Below are 14,542 nucleotides of genomic sequence, written 5' to 3' on the forward strand. Positions count from 1 at the left end.
AATCAGATATTTCAATTTCGTCAAAATATGTGTTTTAGTCAATCTAATCAATTTCTACTACATTTGACTAATTAATATATCCTCTTCAATTAACTTGTAATGATGTTACACTATGGTGTTCAATGTAAAATATTTTTCCAAAGTTTTGAGAAAATTTATGTGACATGTGATATTAGGCATAATAATATGGTAATATTTATCATTCCCTTTTAAGGTACGCGACGCCAAAGCTATAAAAGCCTTGCATCCACTCTCGCAACCTAGCGTCTCCAATCCCTGCGGCAATAATAACGGCGGCTGTCAGCACATGTGCATCGTCACGGCCTCCAGCGATCAAAACAATCGATTAGGCTATCGCTGTGCTTGCCACATTGGATGGCGATTGGCATACGACATGAGGAACTGCAACTTGGTGCAGGAGTTCCTCATGTATTCGCAGCAGAGGTTCATTAAAGGCCGCGTGCTCAATCCCGTGATGGAAGGCTTTAACGATGCTATCCTGCCGGTGGTGTCCAGACGGGCACGATTCGTTGGATTGGACTACGACGCGCACGACCAGTACATCTATTACAGCGATGTTCTTCAGGACGTCATATACAGAGTACACCAGAACGCGACCGGACGCGAAATCGTCCTGGCTAGTCAAAATGAGGGGGTGGAAGGACTTGCGGTCGATTGGGCCGCGAAGAACTTGTACTACATTGATTCACGTAAAGGTTCGTTGATGACGAAGACGACTTGAGTAAGAATTGAATCTTTGAGCCGTTGATGTTCAATTCAAGTTGATTCGTAACATGAGTTTTTATTAACTTTTCAATAAAGGGATAATTAAAAGCTGTAAATTAAGCGAAAATAAATAGAAGCGAAAAAGATCTATTTGGTTGACCAAAATTTTTCTACTTTCTCAGGCACGCTAAATGTGCTCAGCACTCGGAATGTCACGTATCGGCGAACACTATTGAAAAATCTGAAGCGTCCTCGCGCGATCGTAATCCATCCGAATCAAGGTTACATCTTCTTCTCGGAATGGGACCGTCCGGCCAACATCAGCAGAGCTCACGCTGACGGCTCCAGCTTGGTCGTCTTCAAAAATCTGACTCTGGGCTGGCCAAACGGACTGGCGATCGACTTCAATAAAGATCGATTGTACTGGTGTGACGCTCTTCTGGATCACGTGCAGCATTCGAATCTAGACGGTACGGATGTGCAAACGGTGAACTCCAGACTAATCCGACATCCGTTTTCCATCGCTATCCACGAGACTTGGATGTACATCACCGACTGGCGTCTCGACGCCATTATTCGGCTGCACAAAGAAACCGGCGAGCACGAAGTTATCTTGGTCCGTGAGCCCGCTACCAACAGACTTTACGGCGTGAAGGTCTTCAGTCGTGACATCCAGAAGATGACGAGTGCCCACCCTTGTAACATTAATAACGGCGGTTGCGAGAAACTTTGCTTTGCTATTCCGGATAACTCTTCGCGCTCTGACGCTATCACGTTCCCTGGCTCGCAACACAGGCCGAAACTCACTAGTGTATGCGGATGTCCTTATGGAGAACGCCTTCAGAGCAATGGCAGGAGTTGCGCAGCGGATCCGGACGGGGAACCGCCTCTGCAAGCGTGTCCACATACTTGGGATTTCACTTGCGCGAACCAGAGGTGCGTGACGATTTAACTTCTTCAGTTGATTGAAGCTAATTGTTTAGTACTTGTAAAATTCTCAAGCAAAATTTAAAAGCTTTACTTTAATCTGTAATTTAATATTGCCGCTTTCGAACATCATATTAGTTTATCTCAAATATTAAATGATTAACGCGACCTTCTGGCCAATATATTACTTTATATTCAATTAAATATAAAAGTAGATCTTTTCCAAATGTACTTGCAACTTTGAATGTTTTAACTCTCAATCGACCTACTTCCAGATGTGTCCCGAAATCCTGGGTGTGCGACGGCGAGAACGACTGCCTCGACAACAGTGACGAGATGCAAAACTGCACAAAACCGACGTGCAGCGCGAACGAGTTCCAATGCAAGTCCGGTCGTTGCGTACCGATGACGTTCCACTGCGATTCCGAGAACGATTGTGGCGATTACAGCGACGAGATGGGCTGCCCGAATGTGACTTGTAGCGCTAATCAATTCGCCTGCGCTAATAATCGCTGCATCCCCGCAACTTGGAAATGCGATTCCGAGAACGACTGCGGCGACAGCTCCGACGAAGGCGAGTTCTGCGCAGCTAAAACTTGCTCGTACTTCCAGTTCACGTGCCCACGCTCCGGCCACTGTATACCGCAGTCTTGGGTGTGCGACGGCGACAGCGACTGCTTCGACCAACAGGACGAGATGGATTGCCCACCGGTCACCTGTCTCAGTACGCAATTCACGTGCGCGGATCAGAAGATGTGCGTTTTAGCGTCGTATAAGTGCGACGGCATTAGTGATTGCAATGATGGATCGGACGAAGTGGGTTGCCCGTCGCTGGCGCCAGATCAGTGTAACACCGACAAGCAATTCCAGTGTGTTAGTTCAGCTATCTGTATTCCGAGAAGCTGGTACTGCGACGGTACCGCCGATTGCCCGGACAAGTCTGACGAGCCGGAATCGTGCGGAAAGGTCGACTGTCAGACTGGATTTTTCAGGTTTGTCGTATTCATTAATTAAACTACCTTGCATTCTCTCAGAAAGAGTAGATGATAAATATGTACATTTTATTCTTGTTTAATTTGTCGATATCTAACTTGACATATTCCTCAGGTGCCGGAACGAGAGATGTGTATTTAAGGCGTATATCTGTGATGGAAAAGACGATTGTGGAGATAACTCCGACGAAGACACCGAGTTGCACGCATGCGGTCCTCCTACGTTCAAGTGCGAATCCCAGCAATGGAGGTGTCCGAATGTAACGAATCGTTGCGTAAATACGACCAGCGTATGCGACGGCAAGCCAGATTGTCCCAATGGCGCGGACGAGGGACCCGGTTGTGATCTCGCCGAATGCACCCATCAGGGCGGATTGTGTACCAACGGTTGTATTCAAACACCACTCGGTGAGCAATGCACCTGTCCGGCTGGCGAGGAGCTCACCAGCGACGGCTTTACATGTCAGGACATGAACGAGTGCGAGCCGCAAGGCAGATGTTCGCAGGTCTGCGTGAACACGAAGGGCGGCTACTACTGCAGCTGCGTGGATGGTTACACATTAGACACCGATAAACACACGTGCAAGGCGTTCAATCACAGCGCCGCGTTCTTGATTATCTCAAACAGGCATACCATTCTGGTGGCGGATCTTCAAGATCAAGCGCTGGAACGTGTTCCCATCAACGTAGAGAACGTCGTGGCGACTGCCAGCAATATGCACACAGGCACTATTTTCTGGTCGGACATGAAGTTGAAGCGAATCTCGCGATTAGATCGCGGTAGTGATCCTCAAGACGTAATGAGTACCGGTTTAGATCTGGTGGAAGGTCTAGCCTACGACTGGATCGGTCAGAATCTGTATTGGTTAGACTCAAAGCTGAATACAATCGAAGTGGCTAAGGAGACTGGAGCTGGAAGAATGATTCTTGTCAAGGAGAATATTACGCAGCCACGTGGAATGTGTTTGGATCCCAGTCCAGGTGCAAGATGGCTCTTCTGGACCGATTGGGGTGAAAACCCTAGAATCGAAAGAATTGGTATGGACGGCACCAATCGATCGACCATCATCAGCACAAAGATTTACTGGCCTAACGGTCTAGCGCTCGATATCGCAAATCGCAGAATATATTTCGCGGACAGCAAGTTAGACTTCATTGACACTTGTCTGTACGATGGCAGCAAGAGACTACAGGTTCTAGCCAGTTCGCACTATCTTCTGCATCCTCATTCCCTCACTCTTTTTGAGGACACTATGTATTGGACCGATAGACAGCTCAATCGAGTACTCTCCGCACACAAGTTTAAGGGCTCCAATCAAACGGTGGTGTCGCATCTAATTTCCCAGCCGCTCTCCATACACGTACATCATCCAGTGCTACAACCGATCACTCCGAATCCTTGTGCTAACACATCCTGTGAACATCTATGCCTTCTGTCGCCTAGTAATCCGAAGGGATACAGTTGTAAATGCCAAGTGAGTGATTATGCAAATTCCAAAGTAGGAAATTATCAGAAAAATTCTATTAGTTCAGATTGAATAATTTTTTTTTCGTTTATCTCAGGTTGGATTTAAATTGCTACCTGACGGACGCTGCATGGAAGAAGAGACACCATATTTAATGGTTCTTCGGAGTTCTCAGATCGTTGACGTTTCTTTGACGCCTAAAGAAACCAAGACTGGATACATCACGCCTATCGTAGGTGTGGAAGGCGGAAGATTTATCGAATATGATAGAAGAGATCGTATTATTTACTGGCTGCAAGGTAAAATAACTGTTTTCTTTAGTAACCCTGGTGTAAAACTTTCTTAAAATTTTTTACATAATTTTTCTTATAAATTTTATAACTTTTTAAAAAGTTTTTAGATATTTTATACGAATTGAAGCACTTTTCAAAAATACTGAAAAAGTATATATCTTTTCTAGAATTCTTTATACCTAAAAATTCAGAAATATTTTAAAATTTTTTATTCTGTAATTTTCAAAGATATTCCTTAAAAATATTGTAATTTTTTCACCAAGGTCCTTTTTGTTTTATAAAATCTAATAATTCAAAGATTTAGATTTTAGAAGCTTTAAGAGAGAATTTTAACCATTTTGTTATTTACATAAGGCAAAGATAACGACCACGAAAATGGCACGATTTATGGCATTCCTTACAACGGTGGCAACCGGACAGAGTTTCCAAATCCATCCGGCGATAGTGGTGTTGTCGGTTCACCATCTACTATGGCGCTGGACTGGCTTGGACGCAACATGTTTATTGGCAACAAATTCGCGTCCAATATCGAAGCTATTAAATTGGATGGCAAGACGCGATTCCGCACAATCGTTTTATCAAACGATGGAAATCGTACATCAGTTTCCAAACCGAAGGCGATGTGCGTGGACCCTATTGACGGACAAATATTTTGGGTGGATGACGGAGGTTTTGGAGTACCTCAGAAGATCGGACGGGTGAATATGGACGGCACTAATCCGCTGGTCCTCGCAGAGAACATAGAACGTCCTGAAGCAATTACCATCGATATACCTAGCAAGACGCTATACTTCTCCTGCCAGAATCCGGCCTTTATCAAAGCCATGTCGACAGACGGTCTAAATGTCCGCACCATTCTCACTGCTGCAAACAACATGGCTTTGCCTAAGGCGATAGCTGTCCATGAGTCTCGTCTGTACTACTTGGACCCGCTTTATGACAAAATCGAACGTGTTGATCTGCCTAACGGCGACAATCCAACCACTATCATTGACAACGACTCTGAGCTTCGTACTCTGACCATTTATAAAAAACGTGCGACCGGATCTCATCCTTGTCTTATAAACAACGGTGAATGCGAGCAGCTTTGCCTGCCTGCATCTGGAGGCACGCGCGTTTGTGCTTGCGGAATGGAATATAAAAAGGTCACGGAAACCAGATGCGAGCCTTACAAGACTTTCGCCGTGGTAACTCAGCTAGATGTTGCCCGGGGTTACAGTCTCAAGGACTCCAAGGAAGCCATGGTACCCATTACTGGAACTGGTCATCATATCCTCCATGTTGATGTACATTACGCGGGCAACTGGATATATTGGGTGGAATTTAATCGAGGCATCTGGAATGGTATCTTCAGGTAACTATTGACTGTTTCTGCAAATTGTTAAAATGTAAAAAATCTTGGGATCCGTGATTTCTTCACGAAGACGATACAATAACCAAAGTACTATTAATTTCCGTTATATTTTAGAATACGACCAAACGGCACGGAATTGCAACAGGTAGTCAAACAAGGAATTGGTTCCAATGGAATTCGTGGTCTAGCCGTAGATTGGATAGCAGGGAACTTATACTTCGCTAATATCTTCCCGCATGACAACTACGTGGAGGTCTGCTGGTTAGACGGTTCCAACCGAAAGGTGCTCGTGAAAACGACGACAGACGCTCCTCGGGAGCTGGCCGTGAATCCTATCAAACGATACTTGTATTGGATCGATTACGGACAATATCCTCGAATAGGCAAGGCCTTCCTCGACGGTAGCAATTGGTCTCCCATTGTAACATCCGGCATTAGCACACCGCGCGATTTAACGATCGATCTTGCAACGCACGATGTTTATTGGGTGGACTCGAAATTGGACACAATCCAGAAAGTCTCCTACACGGGTGGAAACCGAGAGATTATCCGTAGGAATCTGCCAAATCCAATGGGCGTTGCCATTTTCGGCGGAGACGTCTACTGGGTGGATCGAAATCTGGCCACCGTCTTTAAGGCGAGCAAACTGAAGGGCAATACCAGTCTTCCCATTCCCGTCAGAACAAATCTGCAAAAGCTCAGGGACATTGCTATCTTCGACCAAAACAGTCAGCCACCGGATATCACAAATCCTTGCTCGCAGGTAAATATGGATTGAGATATGCGTAATTGTTTATTTAAGAAGGTAAAATTACTTTTCGAAAGGAGCTTAAGACTACGTTTAAAGAAACAACTAACAAAAATAATTTAAAATAACAACGCAAGTAAGAAAAGTAATTTTTATTTCCTCAGACAACGAATGGCGGATGCTCTCAACTATGCTTCGCCTTCCCGAAGGACCATACTAAAACGTTCACCTGTGACTGCGCCGTGGGAAAACTCTCTTCCGACGGTCGCAACTGTGAAAACGTCGAAGAATATCTAGTATTCGCCACGCGAACTGAGATTCGCGCAATTAATATAGATCCGCACAACACTAACGTGCCCTTCGCCCCTGTCGGAAATCTAACGAATGTAGTCGGAGTGGACTTTGATTATCAGGACAAGAAGCTGCTGTTCACGCAGATTCGTCCTTGGGCGAAGATCGCGTGGACGCCGTCAGATCGGCCGTCCTCCTCCGATCTGCACACGCTGATCAGTAAAGGAATTAATCCCGAAGGCATTTCATACGACTGGACTCAGAAGAAGGTATATTGGACGGATTCGTCTAACAATAGCATCTACGCAATGGACATTGACGGGTCTAACTTGGTGATGATTGCCCGCGTGGATCGTCCACGCGCCATCGTCGTCGATCCCTGCAACGGTTCGCTCTACTTCACGGACTGGGGTCGTTTTGGAACATCCGGAAAGATTTTCAAGACGACCATGGCGGGATCGCTGAAACGCGCCATTATCGACAAAGATCTCTCGCAACCCAGTGGTCTAGCGATCGATTACGACGATCGTATGCTATACTGGACCGATGCCGTGCGCGAGAAGATCGAGCGGTCTGATCTCGAAGGGGGGTACAGAGAAGTTCTGGTTAGCGCTACCATCTATCCCTTCGCTATCACCGTCTTCAGAGAGCACATCTATTGGACGGATCTCCAGCTTCGTGGAGTTTACCGAGCGGAGAAGCACACCGGGGCCGACAAGATCGAGCTGGTGAAACGACTGGAGGACTCGCCGCGAGACCTTCACGTCTTCTCCGCGGCTAGACAGCAATGTACCGTTAATCCTTGCAACATCAATAACGGCGGCTGTGACGAATCCTGTCACCCGGGCCACAACGGGTCCGCGGAGTGCAAATGCGGTGATAACAGCAGGCTGGTGAACGAAGACAGAATGTGCGTGCCAAAGAACGTCACTTGCGATGCGAACAAGTTTGCTTGTAGAAACGGCAGATGCATCTCCAGAATGTGGGCTTGCGATGGCGATGATGACTGCGGCGACAGCACCGACGAGGACACCAGTTACTGCTGTGAGTAGCACAAAAATAAAAAAACTAATCAATTCGAATGAAGTATCCCTAAAAATACGATTTTTATGTTTCAGCTTATCACTCGTGCAGCCCGAACGAGTTCCGCTGCAACAACGGCCGATGCATCTTTAAAACATGGAAGTGCGATCACGAAAACGATTGTCGGGACGGCAGCGACGAGGAAGGCTGCGTTTATCCACCGTGCGCGCAAGGAGAATTCACTTGCGCCAACCACCGCTGTATCCCTCAATCTCAAGTGTGCAACGGCATCAATGATTGCAAGGACAATGTTACCTCTGACGAGACGCATGAGCGATGCCCTCGCAACACTACGTGCCCGTTGAATCATCTCAAGTGTGAAAAGACGAACATCTGCGTGGAGCCCTACTGGCTCTGCGACGGCGACAACGATTGCGGCGACAATAGCGATGAGAATCCGATTCATTGCGCTCAGAGGACCTGCCCTCAGAACAGCTTCCGATGTCCCAATCACAGGTAGAGAATTCCGCGTTTGATGAATAATTTTAATAACCGAATACGTTTCCAAAATTGGAAACTTTGGAAATTGTTGTAATAATATCTTATGACCTTGCTGTAAGCCCGATATATTTTCTGAACGCATGCGTATTGTCCAGGTGTATTCCGGCCACTTGGTACTGTGACGGAGACGATGACTGTCTAGACGGAAGCGACGAACCTCCCGGTTACTGCCAGTCCGAAGGTAGGACGTGCTTCGGCGATCTGTTCACGTGCGACAACGGCAACTGCATTCCTAGAATTTACATTTGTGACGGAGACAACGATTGTCTGGATAACTCTGACGAAGACGTGCGTCATCAGTGCAGTAAGTTTTTCAACCATCATACGGAACTTTTATATTTGTAATACTTTACTTCTGTACTTTATCTTTACATTGTTACAATGAAAAACTATTTCCCACCATTTCACGGAGTTAATTTATTTTGATCAGATGACAGAAAGTGCGACGAAGAAACCGAGTTCACTTGCACCGCAAACAAAATGTGGAATCGCGCCCAGTGCATCCCGAAGAAGTGGCTGTGCGACGGGGATCCGGACTGCGTTGACGGGGCCGATGAGAACGTGACTCTGCACCACTGTCCAGCGCCAACCCCTTGCGCCGACAACCAGTTTACGTGCAACAACGGACGGTGCCTGAACCGCAACTGGTTGTGTGATCACGATAACGACTGCGGCGACGGTAGCGACGAGGGCAAGTTCTGTAACATCCAGTATAAGGCTTGCAACAGTCAGGAGTTTACTTGTCAGAACTTCAAGTGCATACGCAAGCAGTTCCGCTGTGACGGCCAGGACGATTGCGGCGATCATTCGGACGAAGTAGGATGTCGTAAGTAGCAGTTAAACAATCACGTACTAAAATACATAAAAAATATAATTAGATTCAACTTGCGCATGAAAAAAAAATGAAAATTTTTAATTTTTTAAATTCAAATATGTATGTGTATCCAATCTTTCTTCTTCCAATCTTTTTCTTAGCGTGACAAAGGTGTTATTGCAAAAACATTAATCTTTTTAGCGTCTAAAGGAAAGAATACGACATGCCCGAATCCGAAGGACTTCATGTGCGCGAACGGCAACTGCATTGACTCGCAGTTGGTGTGCAACAAAGAACCAGACTGCACCGACGAGAGCGACGAGCCGCTGCACTGCAACGTGGACGAGTGCGCCCGTGTCGAGCTGAATCAGTGCGGCCACAAATGCGTGGACACGCCGACCAGCTTCTACTGCGAGTGCAACCCCGGCTACAAACTGCTGGCCGACGGCAAGGCCTGCGACGACATTGACGAGTGCATCGAGACGCCCCAGGTGTGCAGCCAGCAATGCGAGAACACGCCCGGCGGCTACTATTGCAAGTGCAACGAGCGCTGGTACGAGAGGGAGGCCGACGAGCACACGTGCAAGCGAAGGGACAACATTCAGCCGTGGATTATATTCACGAACAAGTATTACGTCAGGAACATGTCGATCGACGCGTCCAACTACAGCCTGATGCATCAGGATCTGATCAACGTCGTTGCGCTTGACGCGGATTACAGCCAGCAGATGCTGTACTTCTGCGACGTCACCGCGAAGACAATATATAGGTACATTTTTTTCTATTTGATGCTATAACATGAAGATAGCTATATCTCTTTTGCTAAAGAGCTCATTTTATTTAAATGTCTTCCTTCTATTTAGAGCACCGGTGAACGGCGGCGAGAAGGAACCAATCATCCGTCACGACAGTCTGGGTCTCGAGGGTATCGCTATAGATTGGGTTGGTCGAAAATTGTATTGGTTGGATCGTCACGCGAAACACTTGGATGTCGCCGAACTTGATGGCACGAACAGGAAGACCTTGCAGAGCGGAATTGCAGACCCACGCGCGATCGCGGTCCATCCCGGTGCCGGATACCTGTACTTTACGTCTTGGAACCTTCAGGTGGATTTCGCATTACAGTTTTTTTTTTGCAAATAATTGTATTTGTAATAATTGTAAACAAAGTTACGAAGGCTTAATCGTGATTTACATTTCAGGCGTATATCGGTAAGATGGGCATGGACGGTAGCAACTTCACTCGAATTCTGACGTGGGAGGACGACATCGCCTGGCCGAACGCCTTGACGATCGATTACTTCACCGATCGGATCTTCTGGGCCGACGCTCATCTGGATTACATCGCCTTCGCCGACCTCGACGGCCACAATCGGCGGATCGTCCTGTCCGGCGCCTCGGTGCCGCACGTGTTCGCCATCACTGTGTTCGATGACTTCATTTACTGGACCGATTGGAATCTAAAGGCGATCAGCAGGGCGGAGAAGTTCTCCGGCGCGCGTCTGCAGGTGCTGCGCAACACCACCCATCGGCCCTACGACATCCACGCCTATCATCCCCTTCGGCAGTTGCCCTACAACAATCCCTGCGCGGAAAACAACGGCGGTTGCTCGCATCTCTGCCTCATTGCGCCGCCCGCCAGCTCGTACTTGCTCGAAGGATATGGTCAGCCTGGGGTCACCTCCTACAAGTGCAAGTGCCCGAATCAGTTCATTCTGGACAAGGATGGCAAGACATGCATAGCGAACTGTACCGCGGGTCAGCATCGTTGCGGACCACCCGACGAGAAGTGCATCCCTTGGTATTGGAGGTGAGACATGTTTAGATTACTACTGTATTTTCTTTTTAATAAATAATTGATGGAGGAATTATGACGAAAATTATACGCAGATGCGACGGAGAGAAGGATTGCAAGGACGGTTCTGACGAGTCGTCGAGTTGCCCGACGAGGATTTGCCGGCCAAGCATGTTCCAATGCGCGAACAAAAATTGTACGCCGAGCGTGACGATTTGCGACGGGATTGACGATTGCGGTGACAAGAGTGACGAAGCTAAGTGCGCGCTCGAATGCGGGGAGCTCGAGTTTAAATGTAAGTCTAACGGCCGCTGCGTGCACGACTCCTGGAAATGCGATGGAGATGCTGATTGTAAAGACGGCAGCGACGAAGATCCTGCCATTTGTCGTAAGTATCACGCTATACATGTCAGATATTTTTTTTTTACTGTTATTAGTACACAACTTTTCTACAGTTTCAATGAATCAAATATATCCTTGCCTTTTATCTGTTTTAATTCGTGAATTCATATTTTTTTTAGACAACCGCGCCTGTGACCCGAGCACCGAGTTTAGCTGCAAGAACGGCAAGTGTATTCCTAAGTTGTGGATGTGCGATTCTGACAACGACTGCGGCGACGATAGCGACGAGCCGGCGTACATGTGTCGGCAAAAGAACTGCACGACCGGGTGGCAGCGATGTCCAGGACACGCGAACTACCGGTGTATCCCGAAGTGGCTGTTCTGCGACGGCAAGGACGATTGCCGCGACGGTTCCGACGAGCGTCCAGAGAACTGTCCCAAGTGCGACCCCAACATGGACTTTAGGTGCGCTAACAACCGCTGCGTGCCGAAGCAGTGGCTGTGTGACTTCGCCGATGATTGCGGGGATGGTAGCGACGAGGCAGACACGATGTGCAAAGACAAGTACCGCCAATGCTCCGAGTCCGAATTCAAGTGCACGAACGGTAAGTGCATTGCGTCTAGATGGAGATGCGACAGCGAGGACGACTGCGGGGACAATAGCGACGAGGAGCAGTGCCATCAGTGGGTGTGCAAGGTACGTATAACAGTCTAGATTTGTTGTAACATTACGATCTCGTATTTTATGCGATCTCTTTACTTGTCGCAGAACGACAGCTTCCAATGCGCGAGCGGTCATTGCATCGCGTCGTATCTTCGTTGCGACGGAGCGCGAGATTGTCGCGACATGAGCGACGAGATCAACTGCCCAGCGAGATACCCTGACGGAAGGTACTGCCCGCAATCGCGATTCCAATGCAACAACAACCTCTGCGTCTCGCTGAACGACATCTGCGACGGCACCGATGACTGCGGTGACAATTCTGACGAGAGTCCCACCATGTGCGGTGAGTTCAGTTGCTGATACTCGGACTCCTTTGTGGACAAGAGTGGGAAGATAAACGTTGCTGTTTCTTTGCGTAGCGAACTTTCAGTGTGACACGCACAGACGGTTCCAGTGCGCCAACCACAAGTGCATCGCCAGGTATCAGTTGTGCGATGGAATCGACAACTGCGGCGACGGTTCCGACGAGAACAATATGACGATGTGTGTGAAGCAGACTCGTCCGTGCGACCCGATAACCGAGTACACCTGTGCGAACAAGAAGTGCATCGACCATCTGAAACTCTGCGATCTCGGGGATGATTGCGGGGATCTGTCGGACGAGTTGGGATGCCGTGAGTTTCATTCCCATATTCTCCGCTCCGTCACGTTCGACGTCTATGTCAGACAGACAACTATGTTGCGTTTTCAGATCACAGTCACCATTGCACGGACAATGACCGCGGCGGTTGCGCACACGAGTGCCACAATCTCGTTGACGGCGGCTACATCTGCACCTGCTATCCCGGTTACATAATCTCACCGGACAACCGGAAGCACTGCGTGGACGTCGACGAGTGCCAAACCGGGGCTCACCAATGCTCTCACATCTGCACGAACTTGAACGGCACGTACGCCTGCTCTTGTCGGCAAGGTTTCCAATTGTCGGACAGACACAGTGGTGTGTGCCGTGCCGAAAAGGATGACGTTGTAGTGCTGTTCGCCAACGGACCCGAACTCCGAGCCTACGATCTGCACAGCAGAGAAGAGATGGACGTGATAGACAACGAGAAGAGGGTGCAGGCTGTCGATTTTGATCCCAAGACGGAATACGTTTTCTGGATTGACTCGTACGACAACACCATTAAGCGGTCGTACATGGTGAACGCCAAAGAAGGCGAAGCGAAAATTGGACACGCGCAGGACCTCAATATGAAGAGTATGTATCATTCAATTTTATTACTGATTAAGTTAGGTTTCACTGAAATAACGTTCTCAGTTTTTGTTTCATTTTAATTCTTCGAAGTTTAGTTTTTTAAGGGCATTCTGCCACTTACTTTTACATCTTTGGAATTTTAAATTCCTAAATATTTACATCGCGTGGAGCAGCCTTCAAAATTCAACGCTTTTTCACAGCCACATAAATGTCTTTCATCAGTTTACGAGATAAGTCACGCGGTATGTTTCACTGATAGTATTAATTTTTACAGCTGACTCGAGGCCAACGAGCTTAGCGGTGGATTGGATCTCCGGTAATTTGTATTGGAGCGAAATTGATCAATCAGGAACCACTCCTCGCGGCCAAATTATGATGTCTAAATCAGACGGCAGGTATCGACGTAGCATAGTTACAACGAATCTCGAACAACCAACAGCAGTGGTCGTGGATCCCGAGCGAGGGGAGGTAGTATGGGCCGATTCGGGTAATCAGCCAAAGATCGAGATAGCCTGGATGGACGGGGCTAGACGCAAATCACTCGTGACCGAACGAATAGCCAGTCCTTCGTCGCTTACCATCGACTACGCTATGGAGCACACGCTTTACTGGTCCGACAGCAAGTTGGATACCATTGAGGCGATCAGTTTGGCCGGTAACAACAGGAGAATCGTTTTGAAAGGCAGACCGCTCAAGAGTCCAATAGCGCTGGATGTTTTCGAGAACAATCTTTATTGGACCACCAAGCAAACGGGTGAACTTATTCGACAGGATAAATTTGGCCGAGGAGTTCCGCAGACCATCGTCAAGAATCTCCCTAGTCCCGGAGGCGTCAAGGTCTATCATCAGCTGAGATACAATACCAGCCTGAGAAATCCATGCCATGACGATCAGTGCACTCATCTGTGCGTAACGATTCCCGGCGGGCACCGTTGTCTATGCTCGGACAGCGTCGGCCTCTTCCAGCGTCTGATGAAGGACGACGAGAGGCATTGCGACGCTACAAACGAAAGGCCTCTCCCAGATCCCCTGATATGTCGCTGCCAGAACGGCGGGCGGTGTCAAGAGTTGGACGACAAGCTGGCGTGTAATTGTCGCGAGGAATTCCATGGCGAATTCTGCGAAACCGCGGCGGTCGCCGCTCGTGCGGGCGGATCCACCGCTGCTATAGTTATTCCCATAGTCATATGCCTGCTGGTGTTGTTCTGTGTCGCCGCGATCTTCATGGTTCTCAAGAAGCGACCATTGTAAGCATGATCAAATTTAAAAATTTTATAGTAATGCAGAATAA

The 14,542-nt window shown here is 47.9% G+C and overlaps 1 protein-coding gene across 2 annotated transcripts in view; it reads left to right on the top strand.

The window, feature by feature from the left end:
* The window catches only part of LOC112468439 (low-density lipoprotein receptor-related protein 2), a 45,262-nt gene that overhangs the window by 27,328 nt on the left and 3,392 nt on the right, over positions 1-14,542 (top strand). The window contains exons 8-27 of one of the 2 annotated variants that reach the window (XM_025037612.1): positions 215-716; positions 909-1,662; positions 1,929-2,645; positions 2,761-4,120; positions 4,209-4,410; positions 4,759-5,758; positions 5,873-6,521; positions 6,671-7,841; positions 7,916-8,336; positions 8,477-8,685; positions 8,812-9,207; positions 9,397-9,964; positions 10,059-10,302; positions 10,398-11,005; positions 11,086-11,378; positions 11,512-12,029; positions 12,102-12,339; positions 12,416-12,670; positions 12,748-13,254; positions 13,526-14,498. In XM_025037612.1, coding sequence (XP_024893380.1) covers positions 215-716; positions 909-1,662; positions 1,929-2,645; positions 2,761-4,120; positions 4,209-4,410; positions 4,759-5,758; positions 5,873-6,521; positions 6,671-7,841; positions 7,916-8,336; positions 8,477-8,685; positions 8,812-9,207; positions 9,397-9,964; positions 10,059-10,302; positions 10,398-11,005; positions 11,086-11,378; positions 11,512-12,029; positions 12,102-12,339; positions 12,416-12,670; positions 12,748-13,254; positions 13,526-14,498 — 11,585 coding nt within the window. Of the gene's footprint in view, positions 1-214; positions 717-908; positions 1,663-1,928; positions 2,646-2,760; positions 4,121-4,208; positions 4,411-4,758; positions 5,759-5,866; positions 6,522-6,670; positions 7,842-7,915; positions 8,337-8,476; positions 8,686-8,811; positions 9,208-9,396; positions 9,965-10,058; positions 10,303-10,397; positions 11,006-11,085; positions 11,379-11,511; positions 12,030-12,101; positions 12,340-12,415; positions 12,671-12,747; positions 13,255-13,525; positions 14,499-14,542 lie in introns of both variants that reach the window. The other variant, XM_025037623.1, reaches the window with a different exon arrangement.

Source organism: Temnothorax curvispinosus, unplaced genomic scaffold (assembly GCF_003070985.1).
Source record: "Temnothorax curvispinosus isolate PA1 unplaced genomic scaffold, ASM307098v1 QBEX01001787.1, whole genome shotgun sequence".
Classification (NCBI taxonomy): Eukaryota; Metazoa; Arthropoda; class Insecta; order Hymenoptera; family Formicidae; genus Temnothorax; species Temnothorax curvispinosus.